Source organism: Podarcis muralis, chromosome 4, assembly GCF_964188315.1.
Source record: "Podarcis muralis chromosome 4, rPodMur119.hap1.1, whole genome shotgun sequence".
Lineage (NCBI taxonomy): Eukaryota > Metazoa > Chordata > Lepidosauria > Squamata > Lacertidae > Podarcis > Podarcis muralis.
The window spans coordinates 85,155,348-85,181,825 of record NC_135658.1 but is presented as its reverse complement, the minus strand read 5'-3'; the positions used below and the strand labels follow the sequence as shown (position 1 = coordinate 85,181,825).

At 42.8% G+C, this 26,478-nt stretch overlaps 2 protein-coding genes across 3 annotated transcripts in view; both read left to right on the top strand.

The window, feature by feature from the left end:
* The first annotated feature begins 941 nt into the window (after positions 1-941).
* Positions 942-10,400, top strand: LOC114596543 (DNA dC->dU-editing enzyme APOBEC-3H-like). Of its 2 annotated transcripts, XM_028728270.2 has the most exons (4): positions 942-1,131; positions 4,313-4,892; positions 7,182-7,224; positions 7,740-10,400. In XM_028728270.2, exons 2-4 carry the CDS (start codon positions 4,350-4,352, stop codon positions 7,928-7,930), a joined length of 777 nt encoding a protein of 258 aa, XP_028584103.2. In that variant the 5' UTR covers positions 942-1,131; positions 4,313-4,349; the 3' UTR covers positions 7,931-10,400. The 2 variants fall into 2 exon arrangements, with proteins under 2 accessions (XP_028584103.2, XP_028584104.2); XM_028728271.2 differs by lacking the exon at positions 942-1,131 and having other exon boundaries at positions 4,209-4,892.
* Positions 10,401-13,911: 3,511 nt separating this feature from the next.
* Positions 13,912-26,478, top strand: part of IPO5 (importin 5) — a 34,366-nt gene continuing 21,799 nt past the window's right edge. Inside the window, exons 1-9 of the mRNA XM_028728269.2 lie at positions 13,912-14,119; positions 17,737-17,817; positions 19,571-19,763; positions 20,319-20,421; positions 20,804-20,900; positions 22,408-22,512; positions 23,175-23,297; positions 23,390-23,510; positions 24,361-24,448. Coding sequence (XP_028584102.2) covers positions 14,027-14,119; positions 17,737-17,817; positions 19,571-19,763; positions 20,319-20,421; positions 20,804-20,900; positions 22,408-22,512; positions 23,175-23,297; positions 23,390-23,510; positions 24,361-24,448 — 1,004 coding nt within the window. The 5' untranslated portion in view covers positions 13,912-14,026. The remainder of the gene's footprint in view (positions 14,120-17,736; positions 17,818-19,570; positions 19,764-20,318; positions 20,422-20,803; positions 20,901-22,407; positions 22,513-23,174; positions 23,298-23,389; positions 23,511-24,360; positions 24,449-26,478) is intronic.

Genomic DNA, 26,478 nt, shown 5'->3' with positions numbered 1-26,478 from the left:
TGAGTCCTGAATCAATTAATGACTGTGGGGGTGGGAAGGTGAAAGGGAAAGTGTCATATATGTTCACAGCTGTATTCTTCTTTGGCAATCACTCATAGCCGGGGTAAGATTGTCTTCCATGAACACAGTTTTAACAGTGAGTCCGTAAGTGACTGTGGAGGCCGATTCTGGATCCACATGTCCTTTCACAGTGGAGACACTGGTTTCCAGGCGGGGTTGATCATGGTGAGGGTTTGCCAAATGTGCCTTCCTCTTAGCTCGTTTCTCCCTTTCATCCTGAGTTTGAGCATCTTCAAAGCCCATGACACTTTTGGTAAAGGCTGTTCTCCAACTGGAGCGCTCACAGGCCAGTGTTTCCCAGTTGTTGGTGTTTATACTACTTTTAGCTTTGTCTTGAGAGAGTCTTTAAACCTCTTTCCATTTTTAAGTTCAGAATAGAGCAGTTGCTTTGGAAGACGCTAATCAGGCATCCACACAACATGACCGGTCCAACAAAGTTGATGTTGAAGAATCATTGCTTTGACGCTGGTGATCTTTGCTTCTTCCAGTACACTGGCATTAGTTTGCATGTCTTCCCAAGTGATGTGTAAAAATTTCCAGAAATATCATTGACAGAATATTTTGAGGAGTTGGAGGTGGTTTTTATAAGTGGTATCCACAGTGCACACACTGAACTGAATAGCAAGCAATTACTCTACCGTGATCATTCTCTCCTCTCTCCATTTATTCTCTCTTCCCAAACACTATATATTGTGAGAATACATGTATATTCATGACATGTCCCTGGCTTAAGATCCTCCCTCTGTGAGAAGGTATCCAGATAGGGAGAGACCAACAGCCTTCATGAGAGAAGCAGCAAGATCTTGACTTGAAATCTCTAGAAGGGGAAAGAGTTAGTTGCTTAACATTACCAGGGCACATCAAGCCCAAGGCTTAGCTAAGTCTGCCCTTATAGCAAATAAGCTACCAAGCCAGTGAAAAAAAACTTTAACAATTTTTAAAAATGCCACCAGGTGGCATTGTGGATAAAGTTCTACTTCTTTATCTCCTGGAAAACCGAAACTGAAAAACATGGCTATTTCTCAAGAGCTGCTTCTAAAAATGTCATCAAAACCTGGCTTAAATAATAACGTAAGTGCACATATTTTCGTAAGTTTACATGTGGTGGAATATGTAATGTGTAAATAGTATGGCTGGGGATTCAAGTCTGGAATGTGATTTGACTGTCTTCTCAACTTGTTCGCTTGTTTTCTTTTCAGAAGAGCCGACAGAACTTTTATTGTATCTGCTGTCCTCACTCCCAACCAAGCTACTTATAACGTATTTGTGCATTGTTGTTCTGGAAACACAGCTGATGTATTATAAAATCCATATGAGGGCAATTATTTTATTAAGTCAACAAAAATGTCACAGAATAGATGGCAGGCTTTAGAGTTCTCCAGAACTCTTAATCAGGCTAGACAGTAATAAACTTGAGTCAAAAAATGGAACATGGGAGAGAGGAGAGGCAGCCATAATTCAAAACAGATTTCAGTAGGGGGTGCGTGCAGGTTTCAGATTGCACATAAGACTGATGGACTGAAGAAATATAATAGTAGTAGTAGTAGTAGTAGTAGTAGTAGTTCATTTATACCTTGCCCACTCTGGGCGGCTTCCAACAAAGGATCAGTCATTAAAAACTTCCCTATACAGGGCTGCCTTCAGATGTCTTCTAAACGTCAGATAGAAATACACAATGGTCCATCCCTCCTTTTAAAAAAAGGTAAAATCCACATTTGTCTCCAACCTTAGGCAAAACAAGCAGGTTCCAAAATAGCACAAATAGCATGGAAGCATTTTGGAAGTGATTGTGTGGCTCTGGTGGGAGTGAGCGCTCAATTAACAACAACAACAACAAAACAACAGCAACATGGTCTGCACAGACTAAACTAGCCCCACAGATGGCCATAAAAGAGGGTTTTCCTCTCTGCCAGCCAAGCCAATCACATTGCTGCCATTTATATCCCCCCAACTCCCACTTTCTAATGAGCAAGACACAATTTATATGAATATATTGAAGTTAACACATCTAGCATGTCGCATGGCAGCGTTTCTTCTGGTACTCTATAAATTCATTTTGGCTTAATTAAACATTAAGAATTGTGGTTCGAGCAGTACCATTTGAGTCACAAAGAGATACTTTTTAGGGTGGGGCTGCCTCTGTGCTGCTCTCACTTCCCCAAAAGTCTTCTTCTGTTTGGAAAGATAACCAACAGAGAGGATAGATAGAAGCAATAGCCGGGACAGCTGGATAACCAAAACCAGCTAGGAAAGGATGTGGTTAGTTGAGATCAATTTTACATATACATTTTAATTTATTTATTATTTAACAAGATGCATATGCAGCTTAATCAACAAAACCTCCAAGCTGTTTACAGAAAACAATATAGAATCTTCATTTTAAAATGCGCATCAAATCAAACGTTAAAAACAAGTACAGTGGTACCTTGGTTCTCAAACGCCTTGGTACTCAAATGACTTGGAACCCATACACTGCAAACCTGGAAGTAAGTGTTCCGGTTTGTGAACCTTTTTTGGAAGCCAAACATGCTCCGTTTTGAGTGTTATGCTTTCAATTTGAGTTTTACGCTGAGGTCTGTCTGTTTTTGCTATTTATTTTGCATTTTTGTTTTTGCAGCTCTTTTTGTTTTGTTTTTGTGACTGTGTAGAACCCAGTTCAGCTACTGATTGTTTGTGTGAATGCAGCACATTATTTATTGCTATCATTTTATGGAACAATGGTCTCGTTAGTAAAATTCATGTTAAATTGCTGTTTAAGGGGTTGTTTTTAAAAGTCTGGAATGGATTAATCTGTTTTGCATTTCTTTCTATTGGAAAGCGCGCCTTGGTTTTGGAACGCTTTGGTTTTGGAATGGACTTCTGGAATGGACTAAGTTTGAGAACCAAGGTACCACTGTAGACATAAAGGTTAGGTAAAGGTAAAGGGACCTCTGACCATTAGGTCCAGTTGCGGACAACTCTGGGGTTGCGGCGCTCATCTCGCTTTATTGGCCGAGGGAACTGGCGTACAGCTTCCGGGTCATGTGGCCAGCATGACTAAGCCACTTCTGGCGAAGCAGAGCAGCGCACGGAAATGCCATTTACCTTCCCGCCGGAGCGGTACCTATTTATCTACTTGCACTTTGACGTGCTTTCAAACTGCTAGGTTGGCAGGAGCAGGGACCGAGCAACGGGAGCTCACCCTGTCACAGGGATTCGAACCGCCAACCTTCTGATTGGCAAGCCCTAGGCTCTGTGGTTTAACCCACAGCGCCACCCACCCACGTCCCAGACATAAAGGTTATCAAGATATAAATAAAATTGATTTTTAAAACAAATACACAAAACAAAATTACATGTCTGAGCAGGCTTGCCTAACAAAACATTTTTAGCTGGCATCCAAAACGATACAGTGCAGGTACCTGTCCAGCACTTTATTAGAAAGGACCTCTTACAATGTAGCCTTAATCATGTTTACTCAGTAGTAAGTCACTCTTAGTTCAATGGGACTCTCAGGTTAGAATGGGCACTTTGAGTGCAGTCCCAACTCCTGCTACCTACCGGGGGGATTTGTGGAGCAACAGAGCCACAGTCGCATCAACAATTCTGCCACTCATTGCAGTTATGGTGGAAGGTGGTTGGGTGGGACAAGTGGACCTGAATTGGGGTCCAATGCAGTCCTGCCACAGCTGTGAGACTGGCTCAGCCCTGCCCCTTCCCTGACTTTTGGGGGCTCTCCGCTGGCCCCTGTAAATGGGGGTACTGTCAGTTGGCCTCTCAACTACCCACACATTTTGAAGGTCAGTAAGGGACGCGGGTGGCACTGTGGGTTAAACCACAGAGCCTAAGACTTGCCGATCAGAAGGTCAGCGGTTTGAATCCCCGTGATGGGGTGAGCTCCCGTTCCTCGGTCCCTGCTTCTGCCAATCTAGCAGTTCGAAAGCACGTCAAAGTGCAAGTAAATAAATAGGTACCACTCCGGCGGGAAGGTATACAGTGTTTTCGTGCGCTGCTCTGGTTCGCCAGAAGCGGCTTAGTCATGCTGGCCACATGACTCGGAAGCTGTACACCGGCTCCCAAGGCCAATAAAGAGAGATGAGCGCCGCAACCCAAGTCAGTCACGACTGGACTTAATGGTCAGGGGTCCCTTTACCTTTACCAATGAAGAACTAATCCCCCCCTACCCAGCCATGTGTTGAGGGTGGTGCTTGTAGTTCTGATGGACAAAAGCAGAGATCCATTTCTATTTTAAATGCCCTTTTTATCTTTACAGCCTTTTGAAAGTTTCTGGCTTAGAACTGTCAGAGGAAATGCCCTTCTTCCTCAAAAAACTATGTCCAAAAGAAGACTTCCAAGAAGATTTTGACCACACAAAAATACGCAAAAAAACATTACTATTGTTTAGTTTTAAAAAGGAAGAAAACCCGGTTTGGGAAATATGGGGCTATGCGTACAATGATCCTCGTGGCAAGCATGCTGAAGTTTTAGTTTTAGATTATATTGTAGACCAAATCGCAGAAAACATAACCAAAGAAAATTATGAACTGAACCTTTTTGTGTCATACACCCCTTGCCATGAATGCAGTGTCAGGATAAAGTCTTTTGTGGAAAAAAACAATGGAATATGCATGGAAATAAAAGCTTCGAGGCCATATTATTTTAACAGAGAAGGAGAACAAAAAGGTCTACACCTTCTGAAGAGCTCTGGGGTTTCGATTAAAATGATGAACAAATCTGATTATGAAGAATGCTTTGCTCTATTTGTACACCCATCAGAAAACTTTACACCATGGTCAGATCTGGATGAACAAAGCAAGAAGAATGCAATTTATCTGGACACACTTTTGAAACAGGTAAAAGGGAGGTGGAGGCATTGCAAAACTTTGACCCAGGTCATAAATGATAAAATGATACACAAATTTTGCTGGGTTGTAGAAGGACAGAGGGCCTTCCAAATGCTTCTTCTAAGGGAAATCCACCAAGTGGACTTCCAGTCAGTTCTAAGAATGATAAAAAACCCTTCTCAACCTTTTGGTTCTGCATTGTCCCAATACAGTCCAGGCGTACCTTGGTTTTCGAACAGCTTAATTCTTGAACATTTTGGCTCCTGAACGCCACAAACCCGGAAGTGACTGTTCCAGTTTGCCAACTATTTTTGGAAGCTGGACGTCCGACAGGGCTTCCACGGCTTCCGATTGGCTGCAGGAGCTTCCTGCAGCCAATCAGAAGCCGCGCTTTGGTTTCCGAACGTTCTGGAAGTCAAACAGACTTCCAGAACAGATTCTGTTCGACTTCCAAGGTACGACTGTACAATATTTCCTATAGGTGCAGATCTACCATTTGCTTTGCAACACAACTGGAAGCTTACTAAGTTTATTATTAGTTTGCCTTAAATTTCAACCAGGTTTATATGAAACACACACAAACAGAAAATCTATTTCACTTTGAATGTAAATTATTATGTTATCAGTGTTAAACACTGATAAAGTACCGTATTTTTCACCCTATAGGATGCACCGACCCATAGGACGCACCTAGTTTTTTGGGGGGGAAATAAAGGGGGGGAATTATTCCCCCCACCCAGCCGCAGGGCTGGGGCGGGGGAAGCCCGAGCTTTTAAAAACGCACCTACCGTAGTTTTTAGAGGAGAAAAGGACATCTGCCCAAAGCGCGGGGCGCTCTGCTTCAGCACGCCCCATGCTCCGGGCAGCAGGCTGCTATCCGCAGCCTAGGGAGCCCTGCGGGAACTCCCGCGATCTCCCCAGGCTTGCTGATAGCTTCCTGAAGCCTGGAGAGTGAGAGGGGTCAGTGCGCACCGACCCCTCTCGCTCTCCAAGCTTCAGCGAAAGCCTGCATTCGCCCCATAGGACGCACACAGATTTCCCCTTCATTTTTGGAGGGGGAAAGGTGTGTACTATAGGGCAAAAAATACGGTACCTAAAGTTTTCTAAGCACTGGAGAGTGCCATTTATTTATAAATTAAATGCAAGCAGTTCATATAAAGTACAGGAAACATTTTGAGAGTGGCACTTTTCCTTGTATACAGTGTTGCTAAAATGATGCCAAATAAGGTTCCTGGGATTAGAGCTGGAAAGGGAGGGTTCGAATCTGCTAGTTTTACTTTCTCATTTTTCTAAATCTTATCTCAGTTCACCCCATATGTACATCAGCTTGCTTTTAAAGAATTAAAGTCCACACAATATCCATACATTTCCATGTGCGTTTGTTCTATTTTGCCTAATATAAGCATTTTTTGCAAGCCATTTCCCCTAATATAATGCATTTTTGCACTTTATTTCTACTAATATACTAATTTGTGTGTATCCCCCCCCCCATGTATGCATTTTCTGTTGGAGAATTGCACTGCAGATTTCAATATGTGGGAATGTTGAAGGAAATCTACATTTAGGTTTGTGTATCACTTTGGGATGTGCAAAGTGAACCAGATTAATTTCTCCCCCACAATCTGTTTTTCATATGCATGAACAAAACTGGCCAACCCTAAACTGCATGCATGTTCAGAATTGCATGGACAAATGTTAATATGAATATAAATGTTAATATGTAAGGTCCTACAACATAGATTTTGCCACAGCAAATTTAATGACAGCTGGAAAAAGAGCTACCACAATTACAGTAATATTATGTTTCAGGAAGTGAGAATTTGATAGATTGGCCTTTAAATGCAAACTGAATAGAATTTCTCTCCCATCCCTAGTCAAGGATGATGGGATTTGTAGTTCAAAACATCTGGAGGGTTTTACGTCAGCTAGCCCTGTGCTACAGTCTTGGCTTATTTATGCTTTTATGTGTGTACTATATCTATCTGTTTAATGTTCAGCAACAAGTCAATTTTATACTGTAAAATTCAGTTGTATGGTAACATACAGAGGAGATTATGGACTCAAAATACAGCATTATAAATGTGTTATAACACAGTGACACCAGATGAAATTGCAACTCAATGATATTTTGAATTGTGAGCTTTACAATGGTTTTTTGCAGAGCATGTAAATAGTGTTTTTTAATAGCTGTGTAGATCTAGCCTATGCTAGCCATATGTCTTCACGAATGCTTCAACTTAACCAGTGGTCTCTTTATAGTCCTCTTCCCCAACTTGTGTTATTGTCTTTTTGCCCCAGGAGGAAGAAAATGACAAAATGATTGATTCAGACAGCATTTCAGGTAATGTCAACAGTATATTAAATTTAATAGAAACTCAGTGTGCTGTATCCAGTGGTGTCCTTAGAGCCGACAACAGTTCTTAGATCCAGTGATGGCTTTCCTCAGAACAATGGGGACGGTGAGAATTTTTGCCAGTTTCCCCTCTCTCCCAGACAGCTCCCCCTGACCCTCTTGAGCTCATGTTAGGGGAACATTGGGTGTTGCAGGGAGTTACACTGAGAGAACACTCTACTACAGGCATGGCCAAACTTGGCCCTCCAGTTGTTTTGGGACTACAACTCCCATCATTCCTAGCTCACAGGACCAACGGTCAGGGATGATGGGAATTGTAGTCCCAAAACATCTGGAGGGCCAAGTTTGGCCATTCCTGCTCTACTAGATCAAAGAGCTGTTGGTATGGAGGACACCACTGGACACTGGGGTCTGATGAAACTTAAAGAAGCAAGCCTACAGAACATTATATTTCCCAAAGTTCAAAATGTGATTGTAACATGTTGTTTTAAAAATAATTTTAGCTCGTACAATACAACTTGGTGCCCAAGAAAATTCCAAACCAGATCTTCCTTTGGATGGTCACTGTCAATCACCAGCAATGAAAAGAAATCAGCTATCAGAACCAGAGACTCCCCAGAAATTGAACCGTTCTCCTGGAACAAGAAAAGCGATCTCAGGAATTAAAAGAAAACTTGAATTCCCAGAAGACTAGAGACGTGGATGTAAGATTTCCCTTTCGATATTAGAACCTTTGCGCCTTGTTCTAAGAAAAAAAAGTTATAGGTATCTATGTTGGGCATTGCCATCATTTCCCCAAATGTACCTATAATGGATGCATGACAGACAAAGGGGTTTAGATTTTCTAGTATTACTGGGCTGAGTGTTGTTTGAATGTTGCCACTGACAATTGCTATCAATGTTTTTTGTTGTTATTTACCATAGTTTTCCGTCTATAGGATGCCCCCATGTATAAGATGCCCCCTATTTTTGGGGACTCAGATTTAAGAAAATGGCGGGAGATAGCACAGAGTAGTTGTTGAGCTTTTTTTTTTTTTGCGGACGATTGCCCAGAGTTATTGAGCTTTTGGGGGGTGGAATTGCCAAAAATCACTCACCCACCGCTGACAATCAAACCCGCTATTGACACAGAGGCAGCCAATCGCTAGCAGCCCTTCACACTGCCACCAATCACCTGCCCTGTCGCCGCAGAAAATCTCCTGCTCACGGCTGCTACCAATTGCCCAACCGCCCTCTGCACTACCCATGTATAAGACGAGGGCTCTTTTTTAAAAGCTCTTTTTTTAAAAAGAAAAAAACACTAGTCTTATAGACGGAAAAATACGGTATGTTGTCCGGTTTTAAATTATTATTCTTTATGCACTTATAAGAACAGAAGAGATCTGCTGGATCAGATCAAAGGCCCATCCAAGCCCAGCCTTCTGTTCTCACAGTAGCCAACCAAATGCCTATGGGAAGACCACAAGCAAGACCTAAACGCAACAGCACTTGTGATTCCCAGCAACCGGTATGGTATTTAGAGGTACATGGCATCTATCACTGCAGAGAATACAGAGCCATTCTTGTGTACTGTGTGGGGAAGAACCTCCTTTTGTCTGCTGAATCTTCCAGAGTCAGCATCATTAGATATCCCCAGGTACTAGTGTTACTGCAGGGGGGACTTCTATCATCTTTCTGCACACTATGCACAATTCTATATGCCTCTAACACGCCCGTCCTCTCCAAATATTATAACCTATTCTCATAGGGGAGGTGCTTCAGCCCTTTAATAATAACTTTGGTTACCCTGAACCTTTTCCAGCTCTACAATTCATATATCAAATTTTAAATACATGAATAGAAAGTGATGGTTATACTTTATATTTGGCTTTGATGTAGAAAAAATAGGGGTGGTTGGCTTTTGCTGCCCAACTCCCCAAGTCGACTAAGGTGCCCAAACTTTTTTCAAAGTGGGCCAGATTTGATGAAGTGAGGGCCAACCAAAGTCGTTGAGCTTTTTTTACGATTTTAGGTAAAGGGACCCGTGACCGACTCTGGGGTTGCAGCGCTCATCTCGCTTTATTGGCCAGCATACAGCTTCCGGGTCATGTGGCCAGCATGACAAAGCCGCTTCTGGCAAACCAGAGCAGCGCACGGAAACGCCATTTACCTTCCCACCGGAGCGGTACCTATTTATCTACTTGCACTTTGACGTGCTTTCGAACTGCTAGGTGGGCGGAAGCAGGGACCCAGCAACGGAAGTTCACCCCGTCACAGGGATTCGAACCGCCGACCTTCTGATCAGCAAGCCCTAGGCTCTGTGGTTTAACCCACCCCAGGACATATACTGCATACTGCCACAGGGGCTGGATTAAATCGACTGGTTGGTCGGATTAGGCTCCCAAAACGGACTTTGGACATGCCTGCCCTAAGCCCATGATCGGTCAGAAATGAATGGATGGAGGCAGGATGCAGTGAAAGCAAGGCAGATCTTTATTTTCCTGTTGCAACAGAGTTCCCTCCCCTCCTTGCAAGGAGGCAAGAGAGACCCCGAACCAAGAAGAAACATCTCTTTTTAAGGATTTGCATTTTGGCTTGCAGAAGGACCCCCCCCCACACACACACACACAAACAGCCAGAAATTACATCACACATAAGGTGGGGTTACTGTGCCACAGGCAGGCCAAGGCCTGATACTCCTGAGGATTTAGCAAGTTTTACATAGTTCCAGACAGTTTACAAAAAACATTAACATTTGATAAGATAATCAGGACGCCCATCAGGCATCCCTCAATGCAGAGCATCTGGGCAGGCAATGACAATTAATACAAAGACGGTTCATAGATATAGGAAAGGAATCCCTTCAGGAACTTCCCCTGATTGTTATCTGCCTACCTGGTCTCAGGCAAGGGGGATTAAGGAGGCAGAGGAAATATTTAGAATCTTTAGGAGAGCCAAGATGGCTTTTGGATTGCTCCCCTGTACGGCATGTGGTTTATATACTTAGGTATGTGTGTGTACCTTGTGCAATTATCAACATTTGTTCTATATTTAAGACCTTAGAATTCCTATAACAGCTTTATAATACCCTCCTTTTTTTCTTTGTATGCCTGTATTTTGATATATATTGTAATTTTTTAAAACTTGGGTTTGGAGGAATAAAGCAATTCTGATGGATTTCTTTGTTTTGTAGCAAGACCCAGCTCCTTACCATGTTATCTGTGCTTGTGCATTCATCATAGATTTCTCTGAATTATTTTTTATAAAATATTTATCATGAGCTTGATATTTGAAATTAACAAATGAGACCTGCAACTAATTGGTACTGTCTGGAGTGATGCCGCTCAGGAATAATGCCCACCAGCCATGGAAAAGTGCATGGCTGCTGGGCATTATTCCCCTGCCCTGTTTGTTTCCAGCACTCCATCAGCATTCTATATCCACTCAGTCCTCAATTTGGTTTTTGTGGCGGGGGGAGTCCCTCCTTAGGACTTTCCCCCTAAATATATATTTGAACTTCTGCAAACCTTGGGGTTCTCTAAAGCTTGCTAACCCAAATAATATTGAAGGTGCCAAAACATTTCTCCACTTCTTCTTGCCAATTATTTTCATGAAATTATGAAGCCAGTATCATTCCATTTCAAACAAGTGTGCAGGTTTTATCTTTGACTTTCCCCCCTTTAACCTGATACCTGAGTAGCAGCTATCATGGTAGAAAAAACTTCAGGCACCACCACCAGTAGCTTTTTTTTTTTTTTTTTTTTTTTTTACTTTTGCTCCTTTTATTATGTCCATGCTGTGGTGATTTGTAACCATTTAAAGAAGCCAATTAAGCTAGAGTTGGAGCAGAATATTGCTAGGGCTAGTTACAAATCTCCTCACAAGTCCTTTTTTCAGGAAGAACTTGGGCAGCATTGCCATTATAAGAGAACAAGGGAGGCGTTCATGGCAATTTCCGGCACCTCTTTTTCTAGAATAATAGCACTGGAGGTCTTACAGATACTGTATGCCACTCTCACTAGCAACAGCAACATGATCAGACTTTACTGCATTTCCAATCAAAGGGGTTATCAGGACTGAAAAACTTGTCACCATTGTGACAAAGTGGTGATGCAATAATGATGATGATGCACCTCATGTTTAACCCTTAAAGCCATGGAATAACCTTGATTTTTGAAAACAAAATTTGAACGGAGTTTGGAATAGCTGGGAGGGGATCGGTAATTACATGGAGACAGCAACTCTAGATTCAGTGTAACTGCCTAAAGGCTGTGAGCCTACACACACACACATACATCCCTGGGAGTAGGTTCCATTTAATTCTATGGCACTTACGCTGGAGTAGACAAGCAAAGGGCAGTAATGAAAGGCTTGCTATCTTACACATGGGAACAAGTTGTTTCAATGGCTCAAAAGAAAGTAAAAACTACTTTTGCCATAGAAGTGCTCGAAGATTACTTGCACTAGGCTAGGACACAACCATACCGTCATCATATTAAATCATGTACTGTGATTTAATTGACCATCAAACGCTAAGACTAGATCACATAATTTCCATAAAACTCTCAGAACTCTATATTCAGTAATGGTCTGGGACTCTACAAAGTTTTGTGGGATACCAATCTTTCTGTGTTCACCACTGTGCATTTTACAGATTATAAAAATAAGGATATTTGTGCAATCATACCAAGTATGTTCTCTTATAATTTTCATCCTACACACACAAATACCCAATTGCAGAAGTTTTTTCTTCATCCGTTATATGTAGCATTCATTTGCCCTATCTTTCATGGGTGAGATGTGTTAACAAAGCTGACTGCAATGACTTCCTTGGAGCAAAAACCTTAAACATGCTTAACCTCACAAGAGGACTACTTGACACACATTCGGCCACATTCACTATCTGGCAAGATGGTTATGGGCAGTAAGGAAAACAGTTCTGACAGCTATGTGATCATTTACAGAGCGAGAGCACCGCAAGATGACATGCAACAACCTATAATCAAAAAATCACAGTGCAGTCCTACAGATGTCTACTCAGAAGTCCCATTATGTTCAATGGGAGTTACTCTCAGGCACACAGAGGTGCCAACCAGAATAAAATATTGGAGGGCCCAGGTAAGCTCCGCCCTACATAATCAATCACAAGACACGGCACACATACATCATGTGAATGGCAATGCCCATCAACTGGGGGGGAGGGCTGGCCCCCTCACATATTTTATTGGGGGGTCCAAGGGGACCTTGGTGCCTAGGAGCTGGCTCCTATGCAAGCATGTATGATATGTGAACCATAGTGTTGAAAAGTCAAAATGTGGAATCTGCCGCCTTCCAGACATCCCCCATCATTCCTGACTATTGGCTATTCTAGCTGGCACTGACAGGAGTCCCACAAAAATCACAGGGCCCACAAATCAAGATGGTGGGAAAACATACCTATTAATCTTAGTAACGTTAATGCCATTTATATATGTGATGGCCTATACAGTGGTACCTCGGGTTAAGTACTTAATTCGTTCCGGAGGTCTGTTCTTAACCTGAAACTGTTCTTAACCTGAGGTACCACTTTAGCTAATGGGGCCTCCCGCTGCTGCCGCACAATTTCTATTCTCATCCTGAGGTAAAGTTCTTAACCCGAGGTACTATTTCTGGGTTAGCGGAGTCTGTAACCTGAAGCGTATGTAACCTGAGGTACCACTGTAAATAGGCAAAACGGGCACTTTACAAGCGCAGGGTACCCCAAATGGGGCAAGTTGGAGTGTGTCCAGTAGCATCTCCCCACATTTCAATTCTCTTTCTCACCTCCAGTCAGGGGCTGCTTACATACCCTGCAACATTTCTCTGATGAAAATAGGAATGATAATATTTTTTACTATTTATACCCCACCCATCTGACTGGGTGGCCCCAGCCATTCTTGGCGCCTTCCAACATATGTAAAACCGTAACATTAGAAAACTTCAGACGTCTTCTAAAGGTTGTATAGTTACTCGTCTCCTTAGCTAGGGGAGGTCGCATAACTCGCATACATTTCTCCGATGAAAATAGGGAAAATAGGGACGTCCTACCATAACCTCCAGCGTCTCTCCGATGAAAACAGGGACGCCCTAAGGAAAAGCGGGGCAGATCAGAAACCGCGACGGTTTCTGGAAAAATAGGGGCACTTGGAGGGTCTGTGCTTATAGGACACAGTATTTCCTACTCGGGGCGGTAAGGTCACAGCACAAAGCCGACGCGCTCGCTTCGCACAAGGAAGATCAGGAGCAACGCGCCGGCCTTTTCCCGCCGGCCAAGTCCCCTCACACTCTCCCGCCTTTTTCCTACTCTGTCCCCCGCCCCCCACTCCCTCCTTATTGGCAGCCCGACTGTTTTCCCGCCCAGTCAGAGAACCTCTGTCAGGGCCTCCCGCCAATGGGCGCCCAGCTCGATGAAGCAAACCGCTTCCCTCCTCCCGCCCCTCTCGCAAGGGAGGGGGAGAGAGAGAGGGAGACGGACTAAGGGAGGCGAGAGGGAAGTGACTTCACAATGGCGCTCTCCCGCCCAATCACAAAGGCGGCTGGGCCGCGGCCCAATGGGAGCAAGGCCGCGTTTTGCCCTGCACCCAATGGGAGCGCCGCAGCAGCAGCCCGGCGTCGGCAGGAGGCGGGCGGTAGGGGGGGCGCCTGTGTTGCCGGCAGGGGCGGGGAGAAGTTCACCAGAAGCGCGGCGGCGGCGGCGGCTCCGCCTCCCTGTGGTCGGTGCGCGGCCTGGAGACCCCGCCTCCTGCCTCCCTCCTCCCTGCCCGGCTGGCCTCTCTCTCTCTCTCAGGCAGCCATGGCGGCGGCGGCGGAGCAGGAGCAGCAGCAGTTCTACCTTCTCCTAGGCAACCTGCTCAGCCCGGACAATGTCGTCCGGAAACAGGCCGAGGTGACTGGCGGCTTCGCGTTGTTTCGCACCCCCCCCCCGTTCCCCGCTCTCCCTTTCCCGCCGGCTCCAGCCTCGGCCGACCGCGCTCTCCGGACCCGGCCTTGCCCTGTCAGCCTCTCAGCGCCGTGTGTGTGTGTGTGTGTGTCTCGGCGTGCGCGCGCGGGGCGGCCCTGGCGGGGCCCACGTGCTCCGGCCGGAATCTCCACAGACGGGGCCGGCGGCCGTTAGAGCCGTTGGCCGGGGGGCGTTTCGGCCACCAACCGCCCTTCCCCCCCCCCACAAAGCCCCCCCCCCCGGGCGGCACCTCCGCCTCGCACCGGCTCTTACCTCTTTTCTCCTCTTTCAGCTTGGGAAATCCGGCCCCCGTGTTCCCTCTCTCTAAACGTGGGCCTTTCAGAGGATCCTCCCCATCCCATCCACCCTGACCTTTTCCCCTTCCACGTCCCCTGATTTTTATTTCCTTTTTAATCCGAGATCCCACGTTTCTAGTGCTGGCCCCGATTTCTCAGTATTCACTTTTTTTTTTTCTCTCTCTCTCCCCCCCAAATTCTGTTTTCTATTTCCTTTTCCTCGTTCTCCACCTCAAACCTGACCCTGGTCGTGGAGATAAGCGCCCAAGGCTGGAGCCACCGTGGCCTCCTCGATCAAGCCCTTAGATTAATAGGATGGAACTGTTGGGAAGGCACCACGAGGATCATCCATTCCCACCCCCTGCAATGCAGGAGTCTTTTCACACACCGAGGGGGGGGGGGGAGGGTTCGAACCCACAACCCTGAGATGAAGAGTCTCATTCTTTCCTGGTTGAACTACCCCTCAAATGTAGAATGGAATATCACATGGAATGCAGCTGTAGCATTGTAGGGTTGGAAAGGGATTCCCAAGGGCCATCTAGTTCCACCCCCAGCAGTGCACGAATCCTGCCCACAGTCGTCCCTGGGTGGAAAGAGGTTGGGGGTCGCAGTTCCCTTTTCTATAGGGATGGGCTCAGGGGTGCAACCCTCCCATTAGATTTACAGGGGAGGGTCAGATGAGGGATAGAGGGGTACTGTAGTTTGCTGTACCTGAGTAGTTTGTGGTAAGTTGGGCAACATTATATAGCAAACTTATTGGTAGACACAGTAGCTGCAAATACTGTTTATGCTGGCAGCGAAAATGACCTCAGCTGCAGTGCTCCTGTGTTGATCTAAGTTTTATCATTCGTTTGTTTGTTTACATAGGCATGCGCCATTCTGGGCTGGGCTGGAGCACCTGGGGGAGATGGGTCTGTTCTGATTGCCATCTCTTTCCAAGACACTGGGCAGGGATGGGGCCACCCTTGAAGAATGAGTCTTATGTCCACAGTTCAGCTGATTTGCTGTGTGGTAATCAGGGAGGGATTCTTCAAATAAGTGCCATGCGTGCTTTCCCTTCCCCCAATTTACTGTGGCCGGAGGGATGTAGATCTCTTGAAAACTTAGCAGAGCTTGTTGTGCTAACCGTGAGATAATGAACCTGTCTCTTAAGCTTTGTGTTTTCTAATCTGTGAAGTGGCTTCAGTGTTCAATAGGGTACTGAATGAAGCTTTCCCCCCTTTTCTGTTGTATGTGTCTTATTATTAGAGAAAACTCAACTACAGGATTTCTCTGTAATTAGTAAATCAGGATAGCGCTTTATTTCCACCCACAGGAGTGCTTTACATCCTTTATTGTAAAGCCTAGTGGGGAATCTCTGTTCCATTGAAATAAATACCGGCGTCTGGCTTAGCATTTTCTCATTGGATGGCTGTGCTGGGGCTTTTATCATTTACATCACTGGAGCGGTCAGTAGAGTTCAGCACATTCTTTCATTGGGAACAATAGGGTAAAAAAAACCTGTTCTTAGTACCCTAATGTAAAACAGATCAGTCTGATTATTTTTCAACATTGTACATACCAACACAAGCAATTTAAATATTGTGAAGCCGCTCGGCATACATGTATGTTTTCTGAAACATAGATGAAAGAAGAGGCAAATGGTGTATTTGAGCAAAAATAAATTCTCTTCTGTTGCTCATAATGTGACCAGATTGTAAGGACCATGTGAGAGGAAAACATTTTGCCTCTGGACGTAGACAGTGGTGGTGTGTGGTCCCTGGAAGGTTACCCAGGATGAAATGCTGAAAAAAGTTAACCCAACCTCTGCTGGAAAGCCAACCAGTTGAGGAGAGCTCTTTAAGTGGAAGCCCACATGGGTTAGGGTCATGAAAGTAGTCTGAATAGCAACAGCCAGTGTGTCAGGTGGGTGAAGCTGCTGGTAGACAGTGTATGGGAGCCGAAAAGGGAACTCCTGCTCTTCTTGGCACTGGGAGATGGGAGTAGGGTGCCACATTCATCACCAGGTATTTGCATATTGAAGGATGTGTCACTGTCTACCAGCACAAAAAGTGTAAGGAAAGGAAATCACTCTCAGCCCTCTGTCAGAGTGCAGTGGCAATTTTTCATGGCGAGTCACCGTACCAGCCACTGCTGAGTATGAATGAGAATGATGTCACTAAATTAGAAGAGAGGGTTGAGATCACTAATTTTTGGAGTAGGTTTGCATATGGAAATAGGCAGTCCTTGGTCTTGATTTCTTTTTACTTCTCCACTTTGATTACTTTGGAGAGTTAGCAGGATCTAGGCTGAAGAGTTCAGTTTTTCTTTGAAAATGTGCGCAACGCTACATTGAACCTTTTTTGTGTTTGTTTTCTGGAATCTATGCAAGAGGGATGTTGTGTCAACCTGAAGCTCTTTGCATTTTGAATATGCAGTGTGAATACACACAACTTGCGTAGCCTAAAGTTGAAAGCATGCATAGTCAGAACAGCCCTGGAACCACCCCTGCATGACCATCGCTACCTTTTTGAAGCCAGTGTGAGAAGTGGGCTTTGTCTGCTTTCCTTACTTGGCTCTGGGAGGGTCTTGCATGGGCTCTGGGAAGTTCCAGCGAGATCCAGAGCCCATCTGAGACCTTCCCTGAGGCCGGTAAACAAGCCTGAGAGCTTAAAAGCTCTTTCCACACCAAAAGAACTTTTAAGCTTTCCACTTTGTGTGCATTTAATTAATGCTATGTCGGTTGACCTGCCATCAAGTTTGTAAAACTGCAATAATGCAAATTGAAAGTCAACTGTATACTTAAATACCTGAAGCAAAGAATATTGGGAATTGTTCATTCCAGCCAATTCCACAAAATCCCATTTCTCAGTCATTCTAATGTTAAAAACGGAAAGCACTGACTGTCTCACAGGGCAAATCAAAGTAAAAAGTAAAGAGCTAGATAGAATAATAAGCAGTACATAGGCTAAAGTAACTAGCGCTATTTGGCAAAACAGAGTTAAGAACACAGCAAGCACTAATCTCTTTAGAGATGTTGATAGATATGTTAGTCTTGCTTTCTAAAGGAAAAGATAAAGTTAATTTTCAAGGTTTTAGTTTAGAATTATACTTTTGTTCAATAGAACTGGTGGATCAAACTTATTCAAATTGAAAGTTAATCTCAACATAGGTGCTTCTGTGATACGCTTTCTAGTAAATTTAAAAATTGAACTTATTGGAGCATATTTGAGGGTCAAACTAATGCCTCATGGTTTTTGTTTTTAATTATTCTCTTTTCTTTCGTAGGAAACATATGAGAACATACCAGGCCAATCTAAAATTACATTCCTTCTACAAGCTGTCAGAAATACTACGGTTGCTGAAGAGGTATTTTCTAAGAAGTAGTCCCTACAAAACATTTATAGTAGCATAATTGAATCATTGTTTCATGTTGTGGTAAAATGAAGTAGCATTGTATTTAATGTTACAAGCTGTAATAGGCACCTGAAAAGAAATACATTGCTAGCAATGTCAGTAAGTTGAAGAATTATTGGAAATTTGTCTGAGTAGCAAACACTACTGCAGTAAACCACAGTTCGGTTTTATGGGAAGAAGCAAGCATGATCATACAGTTCCTTCCTGTCTTTGCACCATAGATTGGAAGCTTCAGTTCCCATTTTAGTGGCAAACCATTGGTTTTTTCAATGGCTTGATAGACCCATTGGTTTGGATCCTAAATTCTCTTCTGTACACGAGTTAAGGCGTTCTCCCTTTCCCTTGGACTCCTGGTGCCGTCTGAAATTCTGTTTTCTGAAAGCAGCCTATCTAATATACACCTCTGGGCTCATAATGTCTTGGAATCTACTCCTTATTGCATTGCTCCTTAACATATTTGCTGCCCAAACCTATTATTGCTTCTGCATTAGGTTTTAATTTCACTTATTGACTTAACAACTGTTGTAGTAGAAGCATTTGCAATCAGTAAGCAATGGCAGCTGAAAATGCTATGTATATAAGATGCACGTGTGTTGCTATACTATGCAAAATTAAGACCAAATATATCAATATTGCAATAAATCACAGTGAGCATTCTGGCATGTACGCTGGTGGAACCATCGCATCTGACATACATCAAGAAATCTGTACAGTGCCTGTGTTGCCTGACACTGCCAAAGATGTTCCCACACAACACAAATGGAAGTGGTTCAGTCTTTCAGACATTCTATTTCTGTTGTCCTTAGCATACTTGTCCACTACAATGTGGCTCCTCATTTGGTAGGACTGCATGTTCGCTGGCTCCCTATTCCCTACAGAAGGGCTGTAGCTCAATAGTAGAACATCAGCTTTGCATGTAGAAGTTCCCATGTTCAATCCCCAACATTTCCAGGTTGGGCTGTGAATATCCTGCCTGAAACCCGGGAGGGGAGCTGCTAACTAGATGAAGCAGTGGTCTGACTTTATATAAGGCAAATTGCTGTGGTCCTTTGTCATCACAGTATTTCAATTAGAACATGCCACCAGTGTTGATTCAAATGCCTTGTACTAATTAACTGTCAATATATGAGCTGAAATAACGGATAATTCATATTACTGTGGTTAGTGTATACCCATTGACCCCCTCCTGAGGAATTCATTCTGCATTTTTTCTGATTTGGAGTTTGCAGTTATGACTTGCTTGAAAGAATGAATACTTAAGTATTCAAAGTAACATTTGAATTAATATGTTTCAATAGAGTCTTTAATATATGCCTAATCTGTACACAATTCACTTTATTCGTTCGTGTTAACACAAAGTTAACTGTTCACACATGATGTTTCCGTATAAATGTTAATATATGGTAGAAAACATTTGATTTAATTTGCTGAAGCTATTTACTAAATGTCTCTTAAGTTCAAAGTTCTTCTAACATAGAGTCAGTCACCTAGTTTAGTTCTTATACCAACTGTGACATGAAATAGTTGAGTAAAAAATAGCTATGTGACTAAAGATGCCAAAAATAGATGTGGCAGAGTCAGCACTTTGGCTGAACTTCTAGGTGTTTTGTTTATGCTTTGTAGGAAAACAACAGCAAAGAACAGAAGTGGAATATATTGTGTTGAAATTAATTCTCCCTCATACAATGTATATCTGTCTTAATAGGCTAGACAAATGGCTGCTGTGCTTCTCCGAAGACTTTTGTCAGCTTCTTTTGAGGAAGTTTATCCAACGTTACCCCCTGAAGTTCAAACTGCTATCAAAAGTGAATTACTGTTGATTATTCAGCTGGAAACACAATCCAGTATGAGGAGAAAAATATGTGATATCGTAGCTGAGCTGGCCAGGAATCTAATAGGTATATTATATTATTATTATTTATTTGTATTTCTGTGATGCTGGCTGTGTCAGAAAACATTTAAAGGCAATGTAAACTTAAATGAAAAATACACAAATCAAACAGGCACTTATAATAATTTTAAAGGGTGAACAGCTAGCAGAATCATCATAGGCTAGAAACATGACCATGTTTGACCAGACAGCATCATCCTTTCATAAACGTTTTGCTAAATAGAAATGTTGTCACTTTCTAGAAAAAATCAAGTGAAGGAAGTAGGCAAGTGGGTTATTCTAGAATGTGGGTGCAATTACAGTGTCAGCCTGTTTAGCATCTTCTCTAATCTTCCACTGTGCCTGAGCTTTCCTATCTCTCCTCCAAGTGCTGTGGGGCTTTAGAAAATACTCCTCGCAACCATGCAAGAATATAATGTCCTCACAGTTCACAGCCTATAAGGAAATGCTATGCAATTTTGGTAGTTTTTCCCTTTAAGAAAATGAAACAAATTATTATTTCTGGTTGACCATTGTGGTTTCAAAAATTCCTGTCTTCATGTTCATATTCTATCTCTTTTAGATGAGGATGGCAATAACCAATGGCCTGAAGGGCTGAAGTTTTTGTTTGACTCTGTCAGCTCTCAAAACGTGGGACTGCGCGAAGCTGCACTTCACATCTTCTGGTATACTATTATTTGCAGACAAGTGAATGGTCATGCAAGATTGTCAGGTTGTTTAACATTTCTGTTAGGAACCACATCTTCAAACATGACTTTCTGGCTGGGTTGCAGGGTTCCTAGAAGCAATTGGATAATGGTGGGTGATCATCCGCAGGGAAGTTATTGTGTGTATTCTGGTGCATGTTCCAATTCACATGGGGCAACAGTGAGACTTAACTGGCCTTACCATTGCTCTGTGTGAGCTGAGTATGAACTTTAGATCTTGCATCAGAGCTCTGACTTAACTCAGAAGAACTTTGTGGCAGACAGTTTGATGTGTGGTGCTCTGCATAAAGTTTTTAAGGCCTATGGGATGCTTAAATGCACCTTTGTATTGTCCCTTTAGGAACTTTCCTGGTATTTTTGGAAATCAACAGCAGCATTATTTGGATGTCATCAAACGGATGTTGGTGCAGTGTATGCAAGATCAGGAGAATCCCACGGTAATTCAAAACTCATTTCCTCTTTTGTCTGAAAAACGTTGTTAATCTTGGAATGTTTTCTACTCTGAAAAAGCAAACGCCCGAAATGAAAACATGCCGGCTTTGTTGAACAGTTGAAATCATTGCAGAAGGATAGACTACCTGGTTGGGATGGAACTTGGAAGCACTGTTTTACAGTAGTTTTTGTTCTCCTTGGGATTGTGGTTCTGGCATTTTCTTGTACTTGTCTTGGTTGTTGGCCAGTGGAGCCCTTCGGGGTCCCATCTTGTGTCTCATGCTTACATGAAACCATTGGATGTGGACACCTGAGTTTTGGGGGAGTCACAATGTGCTGATGATGCCCAGCTCTGTTTCTCCTTTGCATCTAAATTCAAGGATTGTGTTCAAAGTCTGAATTAGTGTCCAACACTGGTAATGGGTGAGATGAGAGAGAACAAATGGAAGCTTAATTTCAGCAAAACAGAAGTGTTCCTGATCAAAGTAGAGAGATTTTGCCTGCTTTTGATAGAGATGCACTTAGCTTTAAAAGTTGGATTTGTGACTTGGATATTTTTCCCAACTCAGCCCTGAACCTGAATGCTCAGGTTTTTGTAATGGCCAAGAATTATTTTGCACAGCTAATGCTTGTGTGCCAACCTCAGATCTGGCCAAGGTGATACATGCTTAGGTTTCATCTTAATTATATCTTATAGTACTGCAACATTATTTTTATGTGGCTGCCTTTGGAGAGCATTAGGAAACTGGTTCAGAATGCTGTAGCCAGACTGACTTGGGACACTTATAAGGAGCATGTGACTCCTATCTTCATAACACCTTCATTGGCTACCATTGTTTCTGCACACAATTCAGAGTACTGGTTGTGACCTACAAACCCTTACACAACTAGAGACCAAACTACCTTAATCACCATATTTTCCTATATGAGATGTTTCTGAGAGACCCTTCTTTTTATCCTGCCAACATCTGAAGCCTGTTTGGCAAGAACTAAAGAGAGAACCTTTCTAACTAGCTACTCTTAGTCTCTGAGGGATCTGTTCAGCCCCTTCGCCTTTCACCACAGGCAAGTACATTTTTATTCAGGCAGGCCTTTGACCTAAAAAGCTGGTGTATTATATGTATTTGTCCAACATAATTGGACTTAACTGCATCATCTCAACCTGATATAAGAAGAAGGAAGCTCAGGATGAGCATATCCTTTCTTCTGAGGATGTTTTCTAGTTTACTGCTTTAGGAGAATGTTAGCCGCTTTGAGACTCCTTAAAGGGAGTGAAAGGCGGGATATCAAATCCAAATTCTTCTTCTTCTTCTAGGAGGACACGGTGTCTTACTTTTTGAGCATAAAGTTTTAGTACTGATACTATGTATTGGATCTCTGTACATAAATATCTGGTGAGGAGGGAGTGGGTGTGAGTGCAAAAGTTATGAGTACCTTTGACATACAAGTATGAATTTAAAAGTTTGAGGAACACTGTATGTTACTGATGTTGCTATTTTATATTCCTTCTAGATCAGGACACTGTCAGCTAGGGCTGCGGCTGCATTTGTTCTTGCTAATGAGCAAAATCTTCCTCTTCTAAAACATTTTGCAGACTTACTTCCAGGAATCCTGCAGGTAAAAACTCATCCATCAAGTTGACCGAAGTATGTTACCTTCTATAGGCTCTGGCTTGTATTTTAAGAGTGTTGCTGTTTCCATGTCAATAATACATGAATTCTAGTGTGAGCATCAAGTACACTAGGTGTCAGTAGCAAAAGTTTAAATACAAGGCATAGCCTAATAAATAATACACTGTAAATGCCTAAAATACAGATTACGTGCTTCCTGAATTTGAGCTTTACCGGAATGTGTGCAAGGGCAGCTACTGTATCCACTGTGAAGATTACTTCACAGCATAGAGCCATTGAAGTGGTATACTCAATAAAAACATTATTGGAGGTGGGAGGTGAGAGAGCTAAGGAGCACCCTGTTGGCTTTTAGTCTCCTAATCATAGTTAAGAGATCAGGTGGTGTTGCATCTTCACCAGGCAGGAGATTGAGAGGGAAAAGAGCAATGTGAGCAAATAAAATATGTCTTAGTAGATGAAATTATTTGAAATAACTCGATGAGACAAGATACATTTTCCACTTTTTGAGCTCTCCAGTATGTCCTCTAGTCTTTGGTTATGTGTTTTGGTTGCAGTGTCTTGAAGCACTGAATAGTGTTTTCCTAACACAGTGCTTGGATTTGAATGTGAATTACAGGTGAAAAGGGTATTAACTGAATTCTCTTTTAGGCGGTAAATGACTCCTGTTACCAAAATGATGATTCGGTACTGAAGTCCCTTGTAGAGATTGCAGATACGGTTCCAAAGTATCTACGGCCACACTTAGAGCCTACATTGCAACTAAGTTTGAAGGTAAGTTGACTGTCCCATCCCAATTCATGTTTTGGTTGATTAGATAGGTGGCCTGATTTTTAGTACTATACTTAAATATCTTTCTTTTTCAGTTGTGTGCAGATACTAATCTCAGCAACATGCAACGCCAACTGGCTCTTGAAGTAATAGTTACATTATCTGAGACCGCAGCTGCTATGCTTAGAAGGCATATCAATATTGTTGCACAAGCTAGTAAGTAAATTTAATGTCTTTTATTATATTTTTTTCTCAGTTAGAATTAAAACAGTTAATGTGGCATAGGTTTGTAGATTAGGTAAAAGATACATGCGCTGATCTTATACAGTACTCACAGAGCTGTTTTTTAGAAGCCAAAATCCTACTGATCTACTCTAGTCTGCTCCCCAAACAACCAGAAGGACGGTGTTTTGCCTTTTTTATAAGACTCTGTCAAGTATGCAGCCCTGACTGTTGAATCTAAAATGGGGCCAGCATGAAGCAAAAATAAAACACTCATTAACTTTATTAATATGGGCACCACATGCTTATTAAGAAGGTATTCTCAGTGCTGCCTGTGAGCTGATTTTTTGTGACCCAAGAGCGGCTTAATAGGTTGTTCTTGATTTTGTTTTTATTATGTGTTTTGTGTTTTTGTATTGTGATTTTATGTTGTGAATTTCCCTGAGATCTGCTGGTATAGGGTGGTATACAAATTTAAACAATAATACTAATATTAATAATATATTAAGCTAGTTTATATTGAGTCAGTTCAACGGTCCATCTAGCCCACTTCCTACCTTGCAACCATTTTTAGGTAGAAATGCCAGGGATTTGGCTTGTCACCTTCTGCACGCAAAGCATGTGATATAATAATCCTTCCCTGTGGGGCAATTGCACAGATACAATTCAGAACTTGTGCCTCACAATCCAAAATTACTCTGTTGGTACGTGTTGTGGCAGAGTGAAATATGGACAAGTGCCACATTGCTTCATGAATTCTACTGGGATGTGAGGTGGCTGTTCATGAGCAGTCAGATCTCTGTTAGACCTTTTTCTGTAGATTGAGCAATGTTAATTTCCTTAGTTCCTCAGATGTTAACAATGATGGTTGACCTAGAAGAAGATGAAGACTGGGCAAATTCTGATGAGTTAGAAGATGATGACTTTGACAGGTAAATGAGTTGTTTTTAAAAAAGAAAAAAAATCATATGGTTTGCCATTCTCAAGGCCTCCCTTTCATTGCAAGCTTTTCTTTGGTACCTACTGTGATGTTAACATTTGAGAGTGCTGGAGGTGAAATAGTTAAACAAGTTACCCAATCAGAACCCAGGGGGTGGAGTCAGAGGGACTATAAAACCAGCTCTGGGAGGGGTGAATGAGGAGTTCGTTGGGAGTTGGATGGTTGGTTGGTTGGTTGGTTGGTTGGTTGGTTGGAGTGGGAGTGAATTGGGATAGAGTCTGGGGGTAGGTTGAGTTAGTGTAGCGAAATAAGCTGAGTCAGGAACAGTTAGGAGCTAGGAAGACAAGTAAATATCTGAGAGGTGGTTTAGTGAGTGAGAGCAGGTAGCGGAAGTTATAGGTCTGGATAGGCACCCTATGATTGTAGTTGACCGATACCGTTTATGAAACCAAATGCTTGTTAAACTGCAATGTGATCGCCACACCTCCTGCTGGCTTGCATACCATTACCTGTGTATGCAACATCCCCACGTTGAGCTGCCAGGTTTTAAATGTCACCTTCATGCGAAGGTGTTCAAATGGGAGCTAACGTTATATATAATTAGCCCTTAGGTTGGTGCAGGTAAGAAAATAATGGTGCTTAACTTTTCTCACCTTAAAAACCCCAGATTTTTGCAAAAGAGAATCCTTTCTTACAAAGCACACTTTGCTGAGAACAAGTACTGAGGAAGAACTCTCCTACCTGTCTGTAGAGAAGATCTCATATCCTGTAGGGACTGTAGTGGAGGGGGGGACAAAAGCCCCAGTTGTACATGCAGTTCTTAAAGCCAAGGCAATGTTGATTACATCTTTATTACAGTAATCTGTCTCTCTCACTAGATGCTTCTATGAAAATCATTTGTTATGTGATTTCTAGAGGCAAGCATGGTCCTTCTCAGTCATTCCTTTTTTTGAAATCAGAGTTTTCAGAAGCATAGAATTTAGTTGTAAAGGGATAACTCTCAGAATACAATAAGGTAGATCGGTGTGTTGATGCATATCAGTAATTTGTTTCATGTTTCCGATTTATATATCAGCTTTTTATTTAAATGATTTATTCGCATTTATTGATATAGCCATTAAAGTATAGTTTACAACGTGCCAGGAGCACTCTGCTATATTTAGAACATATCTTTTGCTTTCTTGGCAACTACTTAGTAAATTATGTGTATGCCAGAAACCAAAAATAAATGGCATATTTACTAGAGCAGTTTGTTCACATGCTGGAGTGTACTCAAGCTTACTTAAAGACTGTAACTAATTTTATGTTGAGATTTCAACCGAATTTGTATAGGAGCAGGAAACTGAATAAAAGATACTTCCTAGGACTGGTTACTTTATGACTACAGCAGTCTTTGCAAACAGTAAGACATGGACTGTGTTTGATCTATTAAAGGGCTCAACGTTTGTTTAAGTGTCATGTGTAACAAAGAAAAGAAAGCTTTTTTGAAGGACAGAAAAATAATGCACTAACAATATACTGTCAGTATTCAAAGGCCATTAGTATTTCCCTCTAAAATGAAACATACCGTATTTTTCGCCCTATAGGGCGCACTGGCCCATAGGACGCACCTCGGTTTTTTTGGGGGGGGGGAATGAATTTTAAAAAATTATTTCTCCCCCCCCCCCAGCCGCGGGGCTGGGGCGGGGGAAGCCCGAGCTTCCCCAGCCCCCAGAACAGGCTGCTATCCACAAGCCTTGTGAGCCCGGCGGCAACTCCCGCTGGGCTCGCAAGGCTTGCGGACACCAGCACGGGGTGCCCTCCGGAGGCCGGCAAGCCTTGCGCGCCCGGGGGGAGCTCCCGCGGGCTCGCAAGGCTTGCGGACACCTGCGAAGCGAAGTCCTACGTTCAAATGCAGCGAGGGCCTTGTAAGTTCTCAGACCATTGCACAATGGACAGTGAGCATTTATCCTTCCAGGATCAAGGTGTATGTCTCTTGACAACCATAAGTGCTCACAATATCCACTTATTGTCCTGCTATTA

Coding starts and splice junctions, on each gene's coding strand:
- LOC114596543 (XM_028728270.2), top strand. CDS start 4,350: ATGCCCTTCTTCCTCAAAAAACTATGTCCAAAAGAAGACTTCCAAGAA. Junction 4,893..7,181: donor TGGACACACTTTTGAAACAG/GTAAAAGGGAGG, acceptor TTTTTGCCCCAG/GAGGAAGAAAATGACAAAAT. Junction 7,225..7,739: donor TGATTCAGACAGCATTTCAG/GTAATGTCAACA, acceptor AAATAATTTTAG/CTCGTACAATACAACTTGGT.